General features: G+C 37.4%; 1 protein-coding gene across 1 annotated transcript in view; it reads left to right on the top strand.

The window, feature by feature from the left end:
* Window positions 1-19,094, top strand: part of GABBR2 (gamma-aminobutyric acid type B receptor subunit 2) — a 398,087-nt gene that overhangs the window by 248,065 nt on the left and 130,928 nt on the right. Inside the window, exons 9-12 of the mRNA XM_087721949.1 lie at window positions 2,165-2,245; window positions 4,809-4,959; window positions 8,647-8,779; window positions 15,927-16,034. Coding sequence (XP_087578075.1) covers window positions 2,165-2,245; window positions 4,809-4,959; window positions 8,647-8,779; window positions 15,927-16,034 — 473 coding nt within the window. The remainder of the gene's footprint in view (window positions 1-2,164; window positions 2,246-4,808; window positions 4,960-8,646; window positions 8,780-15,926; window positions 16,035-19,094) is intronic.

Raw genomic sequence — 19,094 nt, 5'->3', positions numbered from 1 at the left:
TTTTTCTCTCTTTTTAATTTGTTTCTCTTAGACAGAATGATTGAAGATACTAATAACTTCTTTTAATCAGTTTCATTTTCCTGAAATAAGACTCTAAAGTCTGCAAATATCTTGAATATTTTATGCCCTTTAGTTGCCTTTTTCTCCATAATCATAGTATCTATTTCTGATTACAAAAGAATTCCACTAAAGCAAATATGCCCTGTATTATTAAAAAGGACCTATCATGGTTAAATATCAGCAATTTTGAAATGAAGTTATACCACCACCACCCCAAATAATATAGTGATTTCAGCATATTTGGGGACATAATTTACAGTAAATTAAAAAATAAAATTAAAAAGCATAAAATTATAAAGGTGGTGAAAAGCTTGTTCACAGAGCATTTAATCTCTAATTTTAATTGTAAAAATTGCTGCTGATTAGCTGACATGGGGATGGTTGATTGTTTTATGGATTTTTTTAATGCTGTGTATTTGTTGTATTTGTTTTATAGGGTTATATTGTAAACTTCAAGGAACTTTTTTAAAAGCTTGGCAATACACAAAAAAGTAAAAAAAAACACTGCTAGATAAGGGTAAAGGATAATCCTTGTGGAAGGAGTTTCTTCTCAAACTTATTAATTGGTAAGGAAGTGCAAGCTAGCTCCAGCCATTCCCACAGTGCCTATAATCAGGATGATTTTATACTGTTGTGCAATTAGCTCTGAGGGTCACAGTAATTATGCTGTTGACCATAGAGAAGTGTTAGGGTGTTTTGAGAATTGTTTTCTTGGTGCTGTTTTTCAGCATATTTTATTGTTGCGACTCCTCAGTAGTGCTCTTACGACATTCATATTTCCATTACTGTAAATCCCCCCCTCCCAGGTAGCTTGCACATCCCAACCTGAAAAAGCCTAATAGAAGCTAATAATTTATTATATTTTTTAGGATTCAGTGAAAACCTGTGAAGCTGTGTGTAAAATATTTCAAAGTATTGTAAAGTCAAAACAAAGTATTCCTCTCTCAATGGAAATGCTCTGATACAGTTCAATCCTCACCAGGAGTATTCTCACCTCCAAATGGGGCTGTTTCGAGGTCAAAACACTTCCAATAAGGTTAAAACAGTTTGAAGCATTTTCCACACCTGTTTTACAGATCCCTGGAGATATAGTTGTCCAGTGAAAGACTAGATATTCACACGCGTTCTTTGGTTATCACATAACTAAAGAAATTCCAAAACATTGTATCTTGTCCATCACCAAGAGATGAAATATTCTCAAATCTCGAAATACCAGAACCAATAAAAACATTCCGTAAAAAACTTAACAGCACTACAGAGATCCAAGTTTTTATTTTTATTTTATTTATTTGTTAATTTAGATCCTTTTGTTTCAATCAAGAGCTCAAGGTAGTATATATAGTATTATTTCATGGTTGGATCGAGAGAGTGACTGCCTAAAGTATCGCAGTGAGTTTCCATACCTAAGAACAGTGGTTCCCAAACTTGGCAACTTTAAGACTTGTGGACTTCAACTCCCAGAATTCTCCAGCTAGCTCTTCTGGCTGGAGAACTCTGGGAGTTGAAGTCCACAAGTCTTACAGTTGCCAAGTTTGGGAACCACTGCCTAAGAACAAAAATATCCCTAATTATCCAGTATTTTAACCAGTTCTTTACACCAGCAATCCAGTGGTTCATTTTGTTCTTGTACCTGTACTACCTCGCCATTTTAGATGTCTTTTCCTTCAATTTTTCAGTTAGCTCGAATGCCTCATTTGGAGAAATGGAATGGTTCTCAAAGCTGCTATTTGAAGTTCTGGACTTAGCGTGATTACATACGAGTATTCGTTTGAACTCTCTATTTTTCAGATGTTCTCCAATCCATATCTCTAAAAATAACAGCCTACAAAATGTATTCATTCATAGTTACAGTAATTTTAGAACATTTCGGGAACAACTTAAGCTCTGTAATTTTTATTGTAGTGACTCTACAATGTGGTTCTGTGTGATGCATACGGTTTCCTAAAATCCAAGTTTTAGCCAGCTTCTCTGAATCATTTCATATGCTACCTTTTTCTGTAAGCATAGCAATAACAGGGGAGGTAAAATGAGAAATATAATAGCTGTTAGAAATGAATAAAATATGAACTGACAGAAATATTTCCAATTGTTTGTTTCTCTGCAGACAAAAAGGAAGTAAAGGTGGGAGAATATAATGCTATACTTGATTCACTGGAAATCATCAACAATTCCATCAAATTCCATGGTAAGGCAGGATTATAGAAAGAGCACACGATTGGTGTGTTTCTGTGTAAGGCTTAGATAATATGCAATGTAAGACAAATAGAGCTGTTTCAATAGTATTTGTGCGAAAAGTCCAATGATTGCCTTAAGAAATCTAGAGTGATTAAGAGATCAAGTTAAAAGTTTATTGACATTAATTTTCTTATACTACCTTTACTTGGTGATATGGTTAAATAGGAACTGAGCAATAATGTGTCTTTTCTGCCAATTGCTAAGAGTCATCACTGACACTGATCCTGCCAATCAACATATGAAAAAGTAGATTAAGAACAATTATTTCCTCTATTAACAATTCAGTTCCTTCCCAGAAGTTTAAAGAGATTTTTGTTCATATCCGGGATGTAATCGTTTATTGCTATGAAGAGGTGTAATTTTCAGAATTTAAGAAGGAAAGAGAAATTCCCTTTGGGTAGGAAGCAAACATTTTTCTAAAACTCTCTTAATATTTTTCAGGTGACTTTTAAATCTTCCAAGTCAAGATTTCTCTCTTACATGGGAGATTTAGATAAAAACCAGAACCCAAAAATGATAATTCTAGTAATTCATATTAACCTTATTTTAAACTTTATGCTTTTAAGGTTTATTCTCCATTCCAGCAAAAAAGAAAGAAGAGCAATTGTTTTTTTAAAAAACACTGACAGAAAAATGTGACTATTGATTTACAGGTTACATTTGCTTTTTCGGTAATAATGCATGGCAGAATGGCTGAAATCCTGTGAGACATCCAAGTCTTATTTCACTTATCAAGGTGAATCCACTGGCTCTTATGAGATACAAATATCTTATAAGATTTCATGTAATGACATAAACCCATTACTTCGTTAATGAAGATAGACTCAAGATTCAGAAGGAATTGATAGACTTGGGCATTGGGTCCTAGCCAACAAGATGCCATTCAGTGGTGAGATAAATAAGGTCTTGCATTTAGGCAGGAAGAAACAAATGCACAGGTGCGGAATAGACAGTACCTCGCTCAACGGTAGTACCTTTTGAGAAGGATTTAGATGTCTTTCTGGATCACCACTTAAGTTTGAGCCAAGAGTGTGCCTCAGCTGCCAAAAAAGCCAATCTGCAGGCTGCATTAACAGAGGGATAGTATAAAGATTACAAGAAGTGATAGTACCTCTCTATACTGCACTGGAGAGGCCACACTTGAAATACTACAACTTATTACCATAATGCTGAGGCGCTAGATAGAGTTCAGAGAACAGGAACAAAATTGTTAAGGAGTCTGGAGGCTAAACCATATAGTGAATGGTTAAAGTAACATGGTATGTTTAGTCTAGTGGTGGGTTTCAAAAATTTTTGGAACCTCTTCTGTAGGTGTGGCCTGCTTTCCGGGTCCACTGGTGGAACCTCTTCTAACAGGTTCGGTAGATTTGACGAACCGGTTCTACCAAACTGGTGCGAACCGGTAGGAACCCACCTCTGGTTTAGCCTAACAAAGAGAAGGCTTAGGGGCAGTGCTGGGTTTCAAAAATTGTTGGAACCTACTCTGTGGGTGTGGCCTCCTTTGTGGGAGTGGCTTGCCGCCCATGTGACCAGATGGGAGTGGCTTGCCGCCCATGTGACCGGATATGAAGATGCCGACGACACTTGTCAGAACCACCTTAAATTACCTCACACACAGCACTGGCCTGCATAAGAATATGATGTAAACTTGTTTTTTAAAAGGCATCTTTGGTTTGCGTTAAAACAACTTCAACACATGCAATGTTCTGATTGCACCACAAACGCAGTAGTCATCCTTACCTTTCACAGAGGCACTGAGTTTTATAAATAGGAGCGTGATAGTGTAGAATAATCACATCCAAGGACCAGTGGTGGGTTTCAAAAAATTTCGGAACCTCTTCTGTAGGTGTGGCCTGCTTTCCGGGTCCACTGGTGGAACCTCTTCTAACCGGTTCAATAGATTTGACGAACCGGTTCTACCGAATAGGTGCGAACTGATCGGAACCCACCTCTGCTTAGGGGTGACATGATAGCCATATTGCAACACTTGGTTGTCATTGGGAAGAGGGGGCCAGTATGTTCCCCAAAGCACTTGAGGGCAGGACAAAAAGTAATGGGTGGAAGCTCGTCAGAGGGAGATCCAACCTGGAAATGAGGAGAAATTTCCTGACAGTGAAAACAATGAAACAGCTTGCCTCCTAGAGTTACGGGCGCTCCATTGCTGGAGGTTTTCAAGAAAAGATTAGATAACCATTTGTCTGGGATGGAATAAGAACTCTTGTCTGGGGCAGGGGGATTAACTAGAAGGGTTGGATTCCAACCTTCCAACCCTATGATTCTATGAGACCAGTGTATCATCATTCAAGTTCTCCCAAGTTTGGCCAGTGCCTAAAAAGTTTCAAGATTCAGTTTCAAGAATGCACCGCTCATTGGAGCACAAGATACTGGACTTCTGCAATTTACCTCTAACTTATCATTTCCTAAGAGAGAGATACGTTGAAAATAAGGTTCAATATACAAAACTGGGATAGCCAGTCGTACTTATTCACTTTTTTTTTTCCTTTTCACTGTAGGGAAAGAACCTCCAAAGGATAGAACAATTATCCAAAAGCAACTTCGTAAGATTTCTCTGCCTCTCTACAGTATTCTTTCAGCACTTACTATCTTGGGAATGATCATGGCCAGTGCGTTTTTGTTCTTTAACATCAAAAACAGAAATCAGAAGTAAGTTGTACATTTTGGATCAGGTATGGAAAATGTTAAGGCTATACTGCTTTGTGCACAGGTCTGTCTGGGATGGTCCCACCTAATTTTCCATTTCTCCACATCCAGTTTATTGCAATACTGTAATATTATATATTTCTATGGAGAGGAGTTTGCTCTTACTGAACTCAAGAGGAGTATCGAGTAACATATCTTGTATGCATCTGATTTCAGTGGCTCAAGCAAATGAATTTTCCTCCATTGGAACCTATGTTTCAATAGTACTTTATTTTGGCTATATATTTTTTTAAAAAAATTAATTACTGGTCCTTTAAAGTATTGATATATGGAAATAACCTTGGGAAATGGGAAGAGATTCTGTTAGAAAATAGTCAGATATGGGAGGACATAACCTGCAGCTGTATAATGGAAAGAGAAAGAGGAACAGAAGGGACACTTGCCCTCAGCAAGTTCTCAGGCTGTAAAGGAGATGGCAGGAGATTTGTAGTTTCAGACCTACAAGATTATTAAGAGCCGAGGTGGCGCAGTGGTTAGGGTGCAATACTGCAGGCCACTTTAGCTGACTGTGATCTGCAGTTCAGCGGTTCAAATCTCACCGGCTCAAGGTCGACTCAGCCTTCCATCCTTCCGAGGTGGGTGAAATGAGGACCCGGACTGTGAGAGCAAGTTGCTGACTCAATTTGCTAAAAAATTTGTAAACCACTTAGAGAGGGCTGAAAGCCCTATGAAGCGGTATATAAGTCTAACAAATAAATAAATAAATAAGATTATGTTAACATAGCCTTATAAAAAAATAGAATTAATTCATTGGGTCATGTTTCCTGTCTTGCCTACCTGGGAAAGTTGACACGTATCTTTATGTTGAAACATTTTATTAAAGCTTTTCATTCTGTTTGATCAAAATTAGTGTTTTCCACTGTGTATTGTTAGCATAATCCCCAGCTAATTAAACCACTGTGTAATATAACAAGTTGTTTAGTATAAGAGATCAAAGATATTTAATCATAATAATACTGATTTGAACTTAATTATAAAGCAAGTAGATAGATTTCTATATTTCTGAAATTCTGTACAAAAGTCTACTGTAGTGATTAACTTTCCGAGAGTTAATTCTTGACCTAGACCTAGACCTTTCTAGACAGAGCAACTTCTATATTTCTGTACAGTTAAATAATCCCTCTATCTCTTATAGCTGACATAAGGATAATTTTAAAAGACATTTGAAGCTTTGATTTTTGTTTAAAAAATACATGCCAATTTATTTTAATCAATATACCGTTTTAGCATTTTAAATGTTATCTCAGCATGCATCCATAATAAGTGTAGCTGGTATTTTAAAACAGCTATTTACTAGAGGGGACAATTATAATCCTATTATCTTATAGAAGGCAAAAGTGCTAAGCCAGATGCTGTAAGAATCTGTATTCACATCCATAGATAACATGAGAAGCAAGACATCATTCCGTCTAAATTCCTGCCTTCTGCTTTTGCAATTTCCAAATGTGTGTGAAATGCAGAACCATACCTGGAGACAGAATTAATGTGGATGAAAGCATGGATTTGCTTCTTCCTTAATCTTTGGATAAAAGTTGTCTTTGTACTATCAGCATGGCCTTTTAGAAGATAAATTCTAAAAGATAAAAACAAATCTATGTGGGAGAAAATCTCTTTTTTTTTTCTTTTAAATCAAAAGGCCAATTAGAAATTATAGCTGGCCTTCAGATTTACAAAAAAGATAGGAATTCAATTTCCAGTCATGCAATCATTTATATGCAGGATTGGGCTAATAACTACTTTAATAACCTTTCTTTCTTATATCATGGTGCTGAAATATCAGAAGGCTTTATGCTTCTTCGGTTTAAAAATCTTCCCTTATTCCCAATGATGGAGTGTTATTAAGCTATCAGAATATGCAATTGAAATAACAATTCTACCTTGTGAGAATACACATAAATATATGCATATACATTCTTATACCTGATGCGTGCACAAACACAAAAATATATATACACAGGTCTCCTCCTTATCAGCTGAAGCCAGGGAAGAAGGTATATATTTAGTGTCACAACCCCTGGTAAGCCCCAATTATGGGAGGAAGCTAACTGCTTCCATCATCTGTCAATCGGCTCGTCACAAGAGTCCATCACGACAGAAACCCAATATTTTTACTTTTGTCTTTGTTATATTTGTGTTTTTTTTATTTGTGCTGATAAATAAATAAAGGGAGACTAGTATAGATCTATTTCAAACTATTTAGCTCTCATCAGCTAGCCATACCCTTACTGGGATTCGAACCTGTGCTGTATTGGATCTTAGGCAAACGTCTTAGCCATTAAGCCACAGGTCTCCTCCTTATCAGCTGAAGCCAGGGAAGAAGGTATATAGCTTGAAATAGATCTATACTAGTCTCCCTTTATAGCTTGAAATAATCTATACTAGTCTCCCTTTATTTATTTATGAGCACAAATAAAACACACACACACACACACACACACACACACACACACACACACACACACACATATTAGATATATATATATATATATATATATATATATATATATATATATATATATATATATATATATATATATATATATATATATATATATATATATATATATATATATATATATATATAATATGCCACTCAGAGTCATGTTCTGTGCGATGGGTGATTGTTGTGGCCCAGCAGGAGCCGTTGGAGCTGCCACCAGACTCCGACAGCGAGGGGCCCCTATGAGTCAGCTCTGGAGGATGTGGAGGACCCTGGACAGGGTTCTGACTCCGAGCAGGGTGCAGAGAGGCTGGTTGGCCACCAGGAGGCGCCTGAGCCTTGGACCAGTGGGGAGGAGACAAGGGAGTGTGATCCTGACATCAGCAGTGAGTTGTTCCTGGATGCCCAGCACCGAAGAGCTAATAGGCGTAAGGAACAGTTACACAATTACAGGAGGTAATTGCACTCAGCTGCTGGTAATTAGGCTCCTCTCCAGACTAGAAAAGAAATGCTTGTGCACACGCCCCTTTTGCAGAAGTCAATGCATTAACGAATGTTGGAGAACAGGATTATGAGCTTGGCAGGCTGGATTGCTGCCAGGGCTTATCTCTGTTGGATTGCTGCCCGGACTTGTCTATGCCGGTTTGCTGCCAAGGACCTGTCTGTCTGTTAGTTAAATGCCGTAACTTATCTTTGGCTCGGAGTGTGTCGGTGTGGGACAAGGGAGGTCAGAACAGGTGACTATATAAATATAATAAATAAATATACTGTGTTTCTCTTTGTTATTTATTTAACATATTTACATAGCCATCCATCTCACAGAACATGACTCTGAGTGGCATGCAATAAAAACACAAAGTAAAAACCATCAAAAAGCATTATACAACTAAAAATATCAGCCTCAATGACAAGAGTAGCACAGAGAGCAATCCAGGCCATCTCATTCATTCACCATTATCTTGAGATCCCCAAGCTTGATGACACAGCTGCCTTATGTTCTGAATTTGTTGTTGGTTATAGGAGGGTTTGGCGCCTAATGTTGTTTCCTCTGTTAATATTTTGGTTTTTGAAGGAAATATTTCTAGAACAATACTTGCAGTCTTAAGATATTGAAAAGAACTAGATTGAATATTGATCTACAAAAATCACATTGCATTGATTCATAGCAATTGTCTTTTCTTCTCCCAAAGGCTAATAAAGATGTCCAGTCCTTACATGAACAATCTCATCATTCTTGGGGGAATGCTGTCCTATGCCTCTATATTCCTTTTCGGCCTCGATGGATCTTTTGTTTCTGAGAAAACTTTTGAGACTCTTTGTACTGTAAGTAATTCTGAGCCATTTTATATAAAATTCATATTTCTATAATTTTTTTTTCTATACCTTCTTTGCAAATACTTATGCATTTCAACTTTGAAACATTGCAATTTTGATTAAGACATCCAAATATTTGGAAAAGTTACAGAGGACTTTCAGAAACCAATATATTTTACACTGTTTAAATGTTAAGTGCAACGTTAATAAAAGAAGGTGGAAGCCAGAGGTGAGTTCCTACCAGTTCGCACCAGTTCGATAGAACCGGTTCGTCAAATCTACCGAACTGATTAGAAGAGCTTCCACCACTGGACCCGGAAAGCAGGCCACACCTACAGAAGAGGTTCCAAAATGTTTTGAAACCCACCACTGACACACACACACACACACACACACACACACACACAGACTCACATAGAGAGAGAAAGAGAAAGAAAGGAAGAAAGGAAGAAAGAAAAAAGAAAAAAAAGAAAGAAAAAGTGAGTGAGAGAGAGAGATGAAAGAAAAAAAGGAAAAAGGGACAGAGAGACAAAAGGAAGGAGAGAGAGAGAGAGAGAGAGAGAGAGAGAGAGAACACATGGTCGGCAAGCCACTCCCACCAGGTCACATGGCCGGCAAGCCACTCCCACAAAGGAGGCCACACCCACAGAGTAGGTTCGGAAAAAATTTGAAACCCACCACTGGTGGAAGCATATCTGTATCACACTGATTTCATGATCTCAGACTGGCCACTAGTTTCCTCTAATGCTATGTGCAAAAAATCAGGGTGATGCCAAAATAAGAGCACATCAGAGGAGGGTTGCTGCCAATCAGCCCGGATCAGGCGAACTGGTAGTAGCAGCAGCGGGAGGCTCCGCCTACCCACCCAGACGCTTCTGCGGGAGTGCACCCAAACCAATAGTAAAAAAATTAGCAACCCACTCCTGGAGCACATGCACAGTGACATCATCACAAAAATGCCATGTATATTCTAATGCCTTTCCTAAAGTTGTACAATACAAAAAGACCATACAAACCAGTGGTGGGTTTCAAAAAATTTTGGAACCTCTTCTGTAGGTGTGGCCTGCTTTTCGGGTCCACTGGTGGGACCTCTTCTAACCGGTTCGGTAGATTTGACGAACCGGTTCTACCGAATAGGTGCGAACTGGTAGGAACCCACCTCTGATACAAACTGAGATCAAAAAGAAAGAAGAGAATAAGAAGAAAAGAAATACAAAATGCACCGGGAAAATAAGAAAAGAGAAGAAATAATAAAATAATATTTAAAGAAATAACTACTGATCTTCCTTGCAACAATTACCAACAGATTAATATTTCCCCATCTCTTATGAGATTAAAAACGTAATTCACTTCTTCACATAGTTCCCCCATTCATTTGTAAATCCAAAAACACTGTCTTTTCTATCCAGGTTTTAGCAAGAAGTCTCTAAAAGGTGTCTGGACTTCTATTGAAATAGTTCTCATTTTAATCCTGATCAAATAAGTCAATATTATATTCCTTTGTTTCTGCCAATTTTAATCTTTAATTAATCAAGCTGCTGTCATGGGATTGAATCTCCATTCAAATTTTCCTTTCTCAAAAATTTCTTCAAGGCTTCAGAAACTTTTTTTTTTTGTAAATCCAACAATATTGTAAATCCAACCTCCAGATCATATTAAATCTCGTGGTTTATCATTTGTAATTCCACTTTGATTATCACCTCTGCTTTATAATCCAGATTCTTTATTTTCTTTATTACATCTACATTATCTGGGATTTTTTTTCACTTCTTCATCCCGTCTGTCTATAAATTCTTCCATGTTGTCCTTTCACATCTTTCACTTCTTTAGACATTTCTTCAAATAATGTATTTACAGTTCCAGAGATTATTATTGTCATCTTAATTATATATTTCTCTCTGCAGTTCTAAAAAAAATATGTCTCAAATGACATATTTTTGTCTATCATTTTGTAAATTACACTTTTTCTTTTTCCTCCCTAGATCTTTAGTTCCCTCTAGTGTCATATTTTGTATTCCCAAGTTTCTTTGTTTCTATTTTCAACCTTTAGCCAATAAACTTTTTTCTTAATAGACTGAACAATTCACGTTGCCACAAAATATTGTTTGGTGTGCTCAGTTTTTCAAAAGTCATAGCAAATGTTCTAATATTCCAAATTTGTCTAGTTCTTTATCTCAATTTATATCTTTTCAAAAAATTAAATTCTTATTTAGCTTTTCGTCATTTTATTTTTACAGTTCCTTAAACTGTTAGTTAGCTTTTTTCCTTACCAGATAACTTTTCAAATATTGTTTGGAAAATCTTTTTAATTTTGAAATAATTATAAATCAAAAAGTGATTAGAAAGTGAAGTGGACAAACTCAGTATTCTCAAAGGCTCTACTGTGATTGAGAGCTTGATAACTTCCCTTGTCTCCCTGACCTCAGACCAACAGGACAACTACTTTCTGAACAAGTTGAAGGGAGCAGTTATGTGAAACTCAGGTGGGCAATTTCTCACCGTCTTCTTATCCAGAGAGGTTCCATTGGACTGAATTTACCACTAATCTATCAGTCATCAGTTGTTGCATCATCAGCCACTCTTTTGGAGATATTTAGTTTATCATTTATTCACCCAGAATTCCCCAACTCCACGGGGAGTTCGTTCCAGAGGGTCGGAGCAGCCACCGAGAAGGCTCTCCTCCGAGTAGTTGCCAGTCTACACTGGCTGGCTGATGGAATTCAGAGGAGGCCTAATCTATGCGATCTTATCGGTCTAGTGGAGGTAATTGGCAGTAGGCGGTCTCTCAAGTACCCAGATCCAATACCATGAAGGGCTTTGTAGGTGACAAGTAGCACCTTGAAGCGCACCCGGAGATCAACAGGCAGCCAGTGCAGCTCGCGGAGGATAGGTGTTACGTGGGTGAATCGAGGTGCAATGTCTGATGCAAACATGTAAGCCACAGAATTTGTGTGATGATGTCATAATGGATGTATCTTTGTCCTTTCCCTGGATGTTTTTGGACTTCTCTGTCAAACAGTTGCTTGCGTAGGAAACTGTTGCCAACACCCAATTCCTGATTTTCCTTTGCAACACTCCTTTCTTAAGTTATTTTCACTCTGGACTGTGTATTTAATCCTATCAAGACTTTCATCGAACAATCTATAACATATGGGATTCATATTTCTCTGCTTTTTTTCTCCTGGTTTAAATCTATTAATTGGTTTTAATATTGTCGACTATTGTATTTTGATGAAGTCTTGACTAACTGCATAATGTCTAAAGTGGTCTTAAAGAACTGTCAACCAATATATTCCTTTTGACTATCTTGCTAAGGCACTTTATTAATGTAATTTATTAAGCTTGAAAAAGAAGTATTAAGTTATTGTTTTGTAGGGATTTCTTATTAATTTTTTCGTATAGTCTAAAACAAGGGGTAGTCAACCTTTTTATACCTACCGCCCACTTTTGTATCTCTGTTAGTAGTAAAATTTTCTAACCGCCCACCGGTTCCATATTAATGATGATTTATAAAGTAGGGAAGTAACTTTACTTTATAAAATTTATAAAGCAGAGTTACAGCAAACCCCCCACTGCCCACCATGAAAGCTGGAAAGCCCACTAGTGGGCGGTAGGGACCAGGTTGACTACCAGTGGTCTAAAAAATCTATGATTGATAATCTTGCAAAATACAGATCTGAGGAAGACTGCCTAAGCAATGTTTTTCTAAATAGCACTTTAACAAAATATTTTTTGGGAAGGGAACACTAGATTAGAGTCGGCATTTAACCAGAGAACTGTTCTGGTCTAGGAGACAGTAGAAGAGGGAAAGTAGAGGGCATAATAGAAAGGTTTGGAAATTGGAAAAGCTTTTCACAACAAATAAATATTTTCCTTGTGTTGTTCTACTAATATATATCTACTCTACGTTATTTGTGCCATTGATATCTTTTAAACAGTGTGGGAGAAATCTAATAATTGCAAAGTTAAATACAAAAAGTTAAATATTCAAATGCTAAAACAAAGAATTTAATCCTTTGAAAAGCCTTAATTATAAAGTACGGCAACAAATTATAGGGGAAACAGAAAATTCTACAGCTAGGAGGAGAAGATAGGAAGTTAAAAATAAAAAATATTTATACTGATTTTTTTAAAAACTGAAAATTACAACTTTTACCACTTTGACTGCATAGTTAAATACTAAGAGATGGTTTTAGCCATGCATTATTTATTAGTTCTCTCACTGTGGTTTTTAAGTTCTTAACTGTAATTCGCAGTGTTATGTAGGAGGTTTTTTGTGTATGTTCCTGTAATTTTATATATATATATATATATATATATATATATATATATATATATATATATATGTATGTATGTATGTATGTATGTATGTATGTATGTATGTATGTATGTATGTATGTATGTATTTATGTATATTAAAAAAAACTTTCCAAGTTTGGGTAAATACTTATTGAGAAATTCAATCATATAATGACTCTTTTTAGCAGAAATATTATTTATCGCTAAGTTATAGTGGGAATCTTATATTTCTTAGGGCCAAACCTATTTTATATGCCACCTAACAAATGTTTGCAGTAAGAAAAGTTGATTGAGAGATTGATTTTATCATCTTGCCTTTTTGCTCAAGCAGAATATAAAAATAGAATCATTCTAAATAAAAATAGAATAATTAAGTACATGGAGTCAATTACAATATTTTAATTGTAACACAGTTGAGGCACAAATCTGAATGATTCGTTTTGTCCAAATGGTTCAAGGAACAATTGCAAGTGACTCACACAATTGTGGAAACCTACCTGTGGAAACAATTAGGCATTAAATATGATCTCAGATTGCAGAATTCCTCTTGCAGAAATCTAACCCTATCGAAATTAATCCTCAAAATCAAATTTTGTTTTCCTACTCACCAATATCCCCCTGTGCCTTATCTGTATTTAATTTCAGTTCATTTACCATTACCCATCTTATTACTGAATTTGAGGATAATTCAACAGCAGAAGGATGTAGTTTTGTTCAAAAAATGAACAGTGTAGAAAATACAATGGGTCTCTATAACACAGCATAGGTCAACATCCAGGGAGTTACACCACCAATTGGACATGGTCAAACAGGAAGAACTGCTCTGTGCTCAAAAGAGCAATCCAGGAGGATATTAAAGTAAGTTCTATCAGAACTTACAGAACAACAGAATTATTATTGCCACACCTTTATTCTGAGTTCCATTTCTCAGGGGGAATAATTCCTTTGTTTATTAAGGATTTTCACTATCAGTTCTATATTATACAGATCAGCCAGGATCTTGTCAGTATCATATACAGGTAATAGTGGAAAATATAGAATTGACATTCTGAAATATGGATTGAAAGTATTTTAGTCTCAGGAAAGAAGACAAAGAAGGCAAAGAAATTTATAATGGATATTCCAGTTCCAGAATGTGAAATGTAGAATGCAGTGGTGGGTTTCAAAAATTGTTCGAAACTACTCTGTGGGTGTGGCCTCCTTTGTGGGAGTGGCTTGCCGCCCATCTGACCGGATGGGAGTGGCTTGCCGCCCATGTGACCGTATATGAAGATGCCGATGACACTTGTCAGAACCACCTTAAATTATCTCACACACAGCACGGGCATGCATAAGAATATGATGTAAACTTGTTTTTTAGTGTAGAATAATCATATCCAAGGACCAGTGGTGGGTTTCAAAAAAATTTGGAACCTCTTCTGTAGGTGTGCCCTGCTTTCTGAGTCCACTGGTTGGAACCTCTTCTAACCAGTTCAGTAGATTTGACGAACCGGTTCTACCGAATAGGTGCGAACTGGTAGGAACCCACCTCTGGTAGAGTGGTAGAAATCATACTGGCTAGCTAGTTCAGGAAGGGAAACCACTATTAACCACTGAAATGGTATGTCAACAATATCCTGGGTACCCAACCTCAACAATATATGGAATTAGCAGACTGTTAATGAAGTTTGCAATCATACAAATTCAGGTTCTATATTATGACAGCTATATTGCAGAAAGAATGGGACAAAGGAGAAACAGGAAAGCAATATCACGGTCTTTGGAAGAATCCCAAGATTTTCAATTATTGTGTCAAAAGTATGCCAAGGAAGGACAAGACTGAAGGAGATCCAATTTCCTAACAAGAATATGTGAAAATGAACTTTGAAGATTTTAACTGGATTCAGAATTACAGCCTCAGAAGAATGATTACTGTATTATGATATGCAACTGTTGAAGTTCATTTGCATCCCAATAAATTATGCAGGAGATACGTATGGATATGATTTGCTGGATTAATATGGAATCTTTCCCAGGAAATTGCTGATGAAATGTTTAATTTATTTCTATTCTGTTGTAATAACTTCCGCTGTCTTAGGAATGTCAGTTAACACATTCATATGCACATTCATTACAAAAGGCCCATTGAACACAGTGGAATTTATTTTTTGGAAAAAAAATATGCATGGATTGTTCGTAAAATTAAACATACCACTTTGTCTTGTATTTGCTTTTTTTTCTATAGCATAATTGTGTGGCTTGGATATTATTTCCCATCAAGCTACATTATTTGACGCAAGACAAAATTTGGTTCGGAGGAGGCCTAATCTGTGGGATCTAATCAGTCTGTTGGAGGTAATTGGCAGCAGGTGGTCTCTCAAGTACCCAGGTCCAATACCATGAAGGGCTTTATAAGTGACGACTAGCACCTTGAAGCGTATCCAAAGACCAATAGGCAGCCAGTGCAGCTCACGGAGGATAGGTGTAACGTGGGTGCACCGAGGTGCACCCACAATTGTTCACGCGGCTGCTTTCTGGACAAGCTGAAGTCTCCGAATGCTCTTCAAGGGCAGCCCCATTTATGTTTCAGTTCCCTTCACTTTGGACTAATTTAGGTATTGCTTAATCTTCAACAGATTTTCTTTTTCTTTCCTGTGCTAAAGTACATTATAGCTATTATTTATCATTCTCATTTACAACTAATTCATAATTTTGTGGGGGGATTGTATATGTTATTTAACAGGAGAATCCAGCAATTCCAATAATTTGCGACTGTTTTGTTGCCTGAATCTTTTTCCCTTTTGCTAAACCCACATATTGTTTGTGAGTCGTAAGATACTTGATAGGGAGAAAAAAAAAAGTCTTGTCTTTGTTTCAGATCCGAACCTGGATTCTTACAGTGGGTTATACGACTGCATTCGGAGCGATGTTTGCAAAAACGTGGAGGGTCCACGCAATTTTCAAAAACGTAAAAATGAAAAAAAAGGTGAGGTTTTAAAATAGTTTTATTAGCTCGTGTCTGATTGCTTTCTACTTTTTTGTCTAACTGCTGATCAAAAATATCACTGGAAATCTTCACTGATTATTTGCTGTAACATGTTGCCTATTTTCCATAGCTGCTTACATTCTTGTATCTTACATTGGATACTCATACAAACATATACGTATATTATGTGTGAGCCGAGATGGCACAGTGGTTAGGGTGTAGTACTGCAGGCCACTTCAGCTGACTGTTATCTGCAGTTCAGCAGTTCAAATCTCACCGGCTCAAGGTTGACTCAGCCTTCCATCCTTCCGAGGTAGGTGAAATGAGGACCCAGACTGTGGGGGCGATATGCTGACTCTGTAAACCGCTTAGAGAGGGCTGAAAGCCCTATGAAGCGGTATATAAGTCTAACTGCTATTGCTATTGCTATGTCATAAATTGGCATTTGACTTGAATCAGGTTTAGAAGTCCCGGGATGGAGAACTTTGAATGGTGAAAGCAATCCAATTGAAGAAAAAGTTCTTAAATATTAAGCCAGAAGTCAATTGAAATTGGTGGTCAGGATTGATATATTGCCATTTTGTTCCTAGGGCCCAAAAGGAAGACTTAGCTTGATGCACACCTGACTTACAGATGCTATTCCAATTTGAAAAGTTAGGTGAGAAAACTCTCCCAAACATTCCTGAGTTTAGCATTTGCAATTTTTAAAATAGCAATAGCAATAGCAGTTAGACTTATATACCGCTTCATAGGGCTTTCAGCCCTCTCTAAGCCGTTTACAGAGTCAGCATATCGCCCCCACAGTCTGGGTCCCCATTTCACCCACCTCGGAAGGATGGAAGGCTGAGTCAACCTTGAGCCGGTGAGATTTAAACCGCTGAACTGCAGATAGCAGTCAGTTGAAGTGGCCTGCAGTACTGCACCCTAATCACTGCGCCACCTCGGCTCCTTAAATGCTGGATAGAGTAGATTCATTAATTCAATAGATGACACACATCCCTAGGTATAGGATAGACAGCTTCTATTGTGTAGTATTGTAAGTAATATGATAAGGTAGATATATTGAGGCTGCATATGGTGTGCAATTTTGGATGTGAAATAACATATTCTTCTAAAATGGGTGTAATTTATGACTGAAGCTGTATAGCTTGGACCTGGGCATATTGCCACTGTGCTTATTTTTGCTTGTCTAGCTGTCAATCTAGACTGATAGAAATCATGATATATGACTGCCAAGGGCCTTTGTCTTGTATTTCATTGGCTGGCTCTCCTTTTGTAATCTGCATGTCACTGGCCTTTTGTCAAAAAAACAGATTTGGCAAATGCAGGTTGAGGAATTACATATTCTATGGTGTGATCTGTATGGAAGAAACAATGAACTGTTGGAAATAATAAAGAATAGGTTTTCCTATACTATTTATAGAGAGTTCCATATTTTGTGAATTAAGTGCAAACTGCGTGGGTGGAATGGAATGTTCTATCTTCTGTTTCTTAGGCTAACAATTTTTTCTCTGTTGTCCTTCAGAAGTTTGAAGTTTTCTGATTATAATTAAGTAAAAATCATCAACTCCTAAGATTTTGCCTTCTACCTTTAAACATTGTATAGGAAGTGCTGCACTGGGAAATGCTGAATTACATAGTATGTAGTAGTTGATATGATTAATTAAAACCCACTTAACAAATGCCTCACTTAACAACAGAAATTGTGGTCATACATCGAGGACTACCTGAACTAAGAAATAAAAGCATATGCTTAAGTAGACAGTATGTCAGCGTTCCAAGTATCATGTAGAATTAAATCAGAGTCCAAGGCAAAATGATCCTTAAAGTTCCAATTTAATAAAGCAGACATCTTAGCACAATTCCCAATTTAATCCCAATTCTGGAAATGACATCAGAATTCCACCCAGTTAAAAGTTCATGATCTTGTCCCCACACCCACAATCCATCACAAGGTCCAATCTTCTTCTTCCATGCTGGCGTCTCTACCCAACTGCTTCTGGTCAGGTGTAAAAGTGCGGAGACAAAAGATGACCTTGGTCTTCTAGAAAAGAATGACAACAATACATTCCACAATCCTACTCCTTTCTATTCCCCCCTCCCATCAACTATACTAATGAAATAAGAGAAAGCGTGGCAGGCCAAAATTCTAAAAGGAATATAATTGCAGGCCTGACACAATACTTCACATGGGCACAAAACATCTAGATCAGTGTTTCTCAACCTTGGGGACTTTAAGTCCTGTGGACTTCAACTCCCAGAATCCCCTCCTAAGATTTTGCCTTCTACTTTTAAACATTGTATAGGAAGTGCTGCACTGGGAAATGCTGAATTACATAGTATGTAGTAATTGATATGATTAATGTGATATGTGTATCCAGTTATCATAGTTTACATGCTAAGATTTGTGACATGACATAATGCGGAAATTCAACCACTTTGAGAAGCAAACTGTAGCTTAATGCAATATGTGTTAGGTGCTATATCGTGGAGAGACATAAATAAAAAAATGCTGGTGCAACTAAACAGAAGTTGATTGCTATTTATTTACTGGAAAGATTTATATGGCCATCTAACTTTCATGCTTGATTGTGACTTCAGGTACCAATTACAAGTAGAACCAGTAATAGCAAGCAAACCAAAGCAAAAGTGACATGCCAATAGCATACTCTTGGTCAACATAAACTTTACTTCCTGTTGTGGCCCAGCAGGAGCCGTTGGAGCTGCCACCAGACTCCGACAGCGAGGGGCCCGATGAGTCGGCTCTGGAGGATGTGGAGGACCCTGGACAGGGTTCCGACTCCGAGCAGGGCGCAGAGAGACTGGTTGGCCACCAGGTGGTGCCTGAGCCTTGGACCAGTGGGGAGGAGATAAGGGAGAGTGATCCAGAAGCCAGCAGTGAGTTGTTCCTGGATGCACACCATCGAAGAGCTAACTCGGCGTCAAGAACAACTCCCGAATAGGTGCAAACTGGCTGAATCCCACCACTGTACCCTTCCTAAGTAATGCCGAGGATAATATACTGTGGAGATAGATATGAAGATCCCTAAAGAGATACAG

Source organism: Thamnophis sirtalis, unplaced genomic scaffold (genome assembly GCF_051295495.1).
Source record: "Thamnophis sirtalis isolate CommonGarterSnake01/CBP01778 unplaced genomic scaffold, rThaSir2_p1.2 scaffold_8, whole genome shotgun sequence".
NCBI classification, from domain to species: Eukaryota; Metazoa; Chordata; class Lepidosauria; order Squamata; family Natricidae; genus Thamnophis; species Thamnophis sirtalis.
Note: the sequence above shows the minus strand (reverse complement) of the source record. Positions and strands in the feature narration are given on the sequence as shown.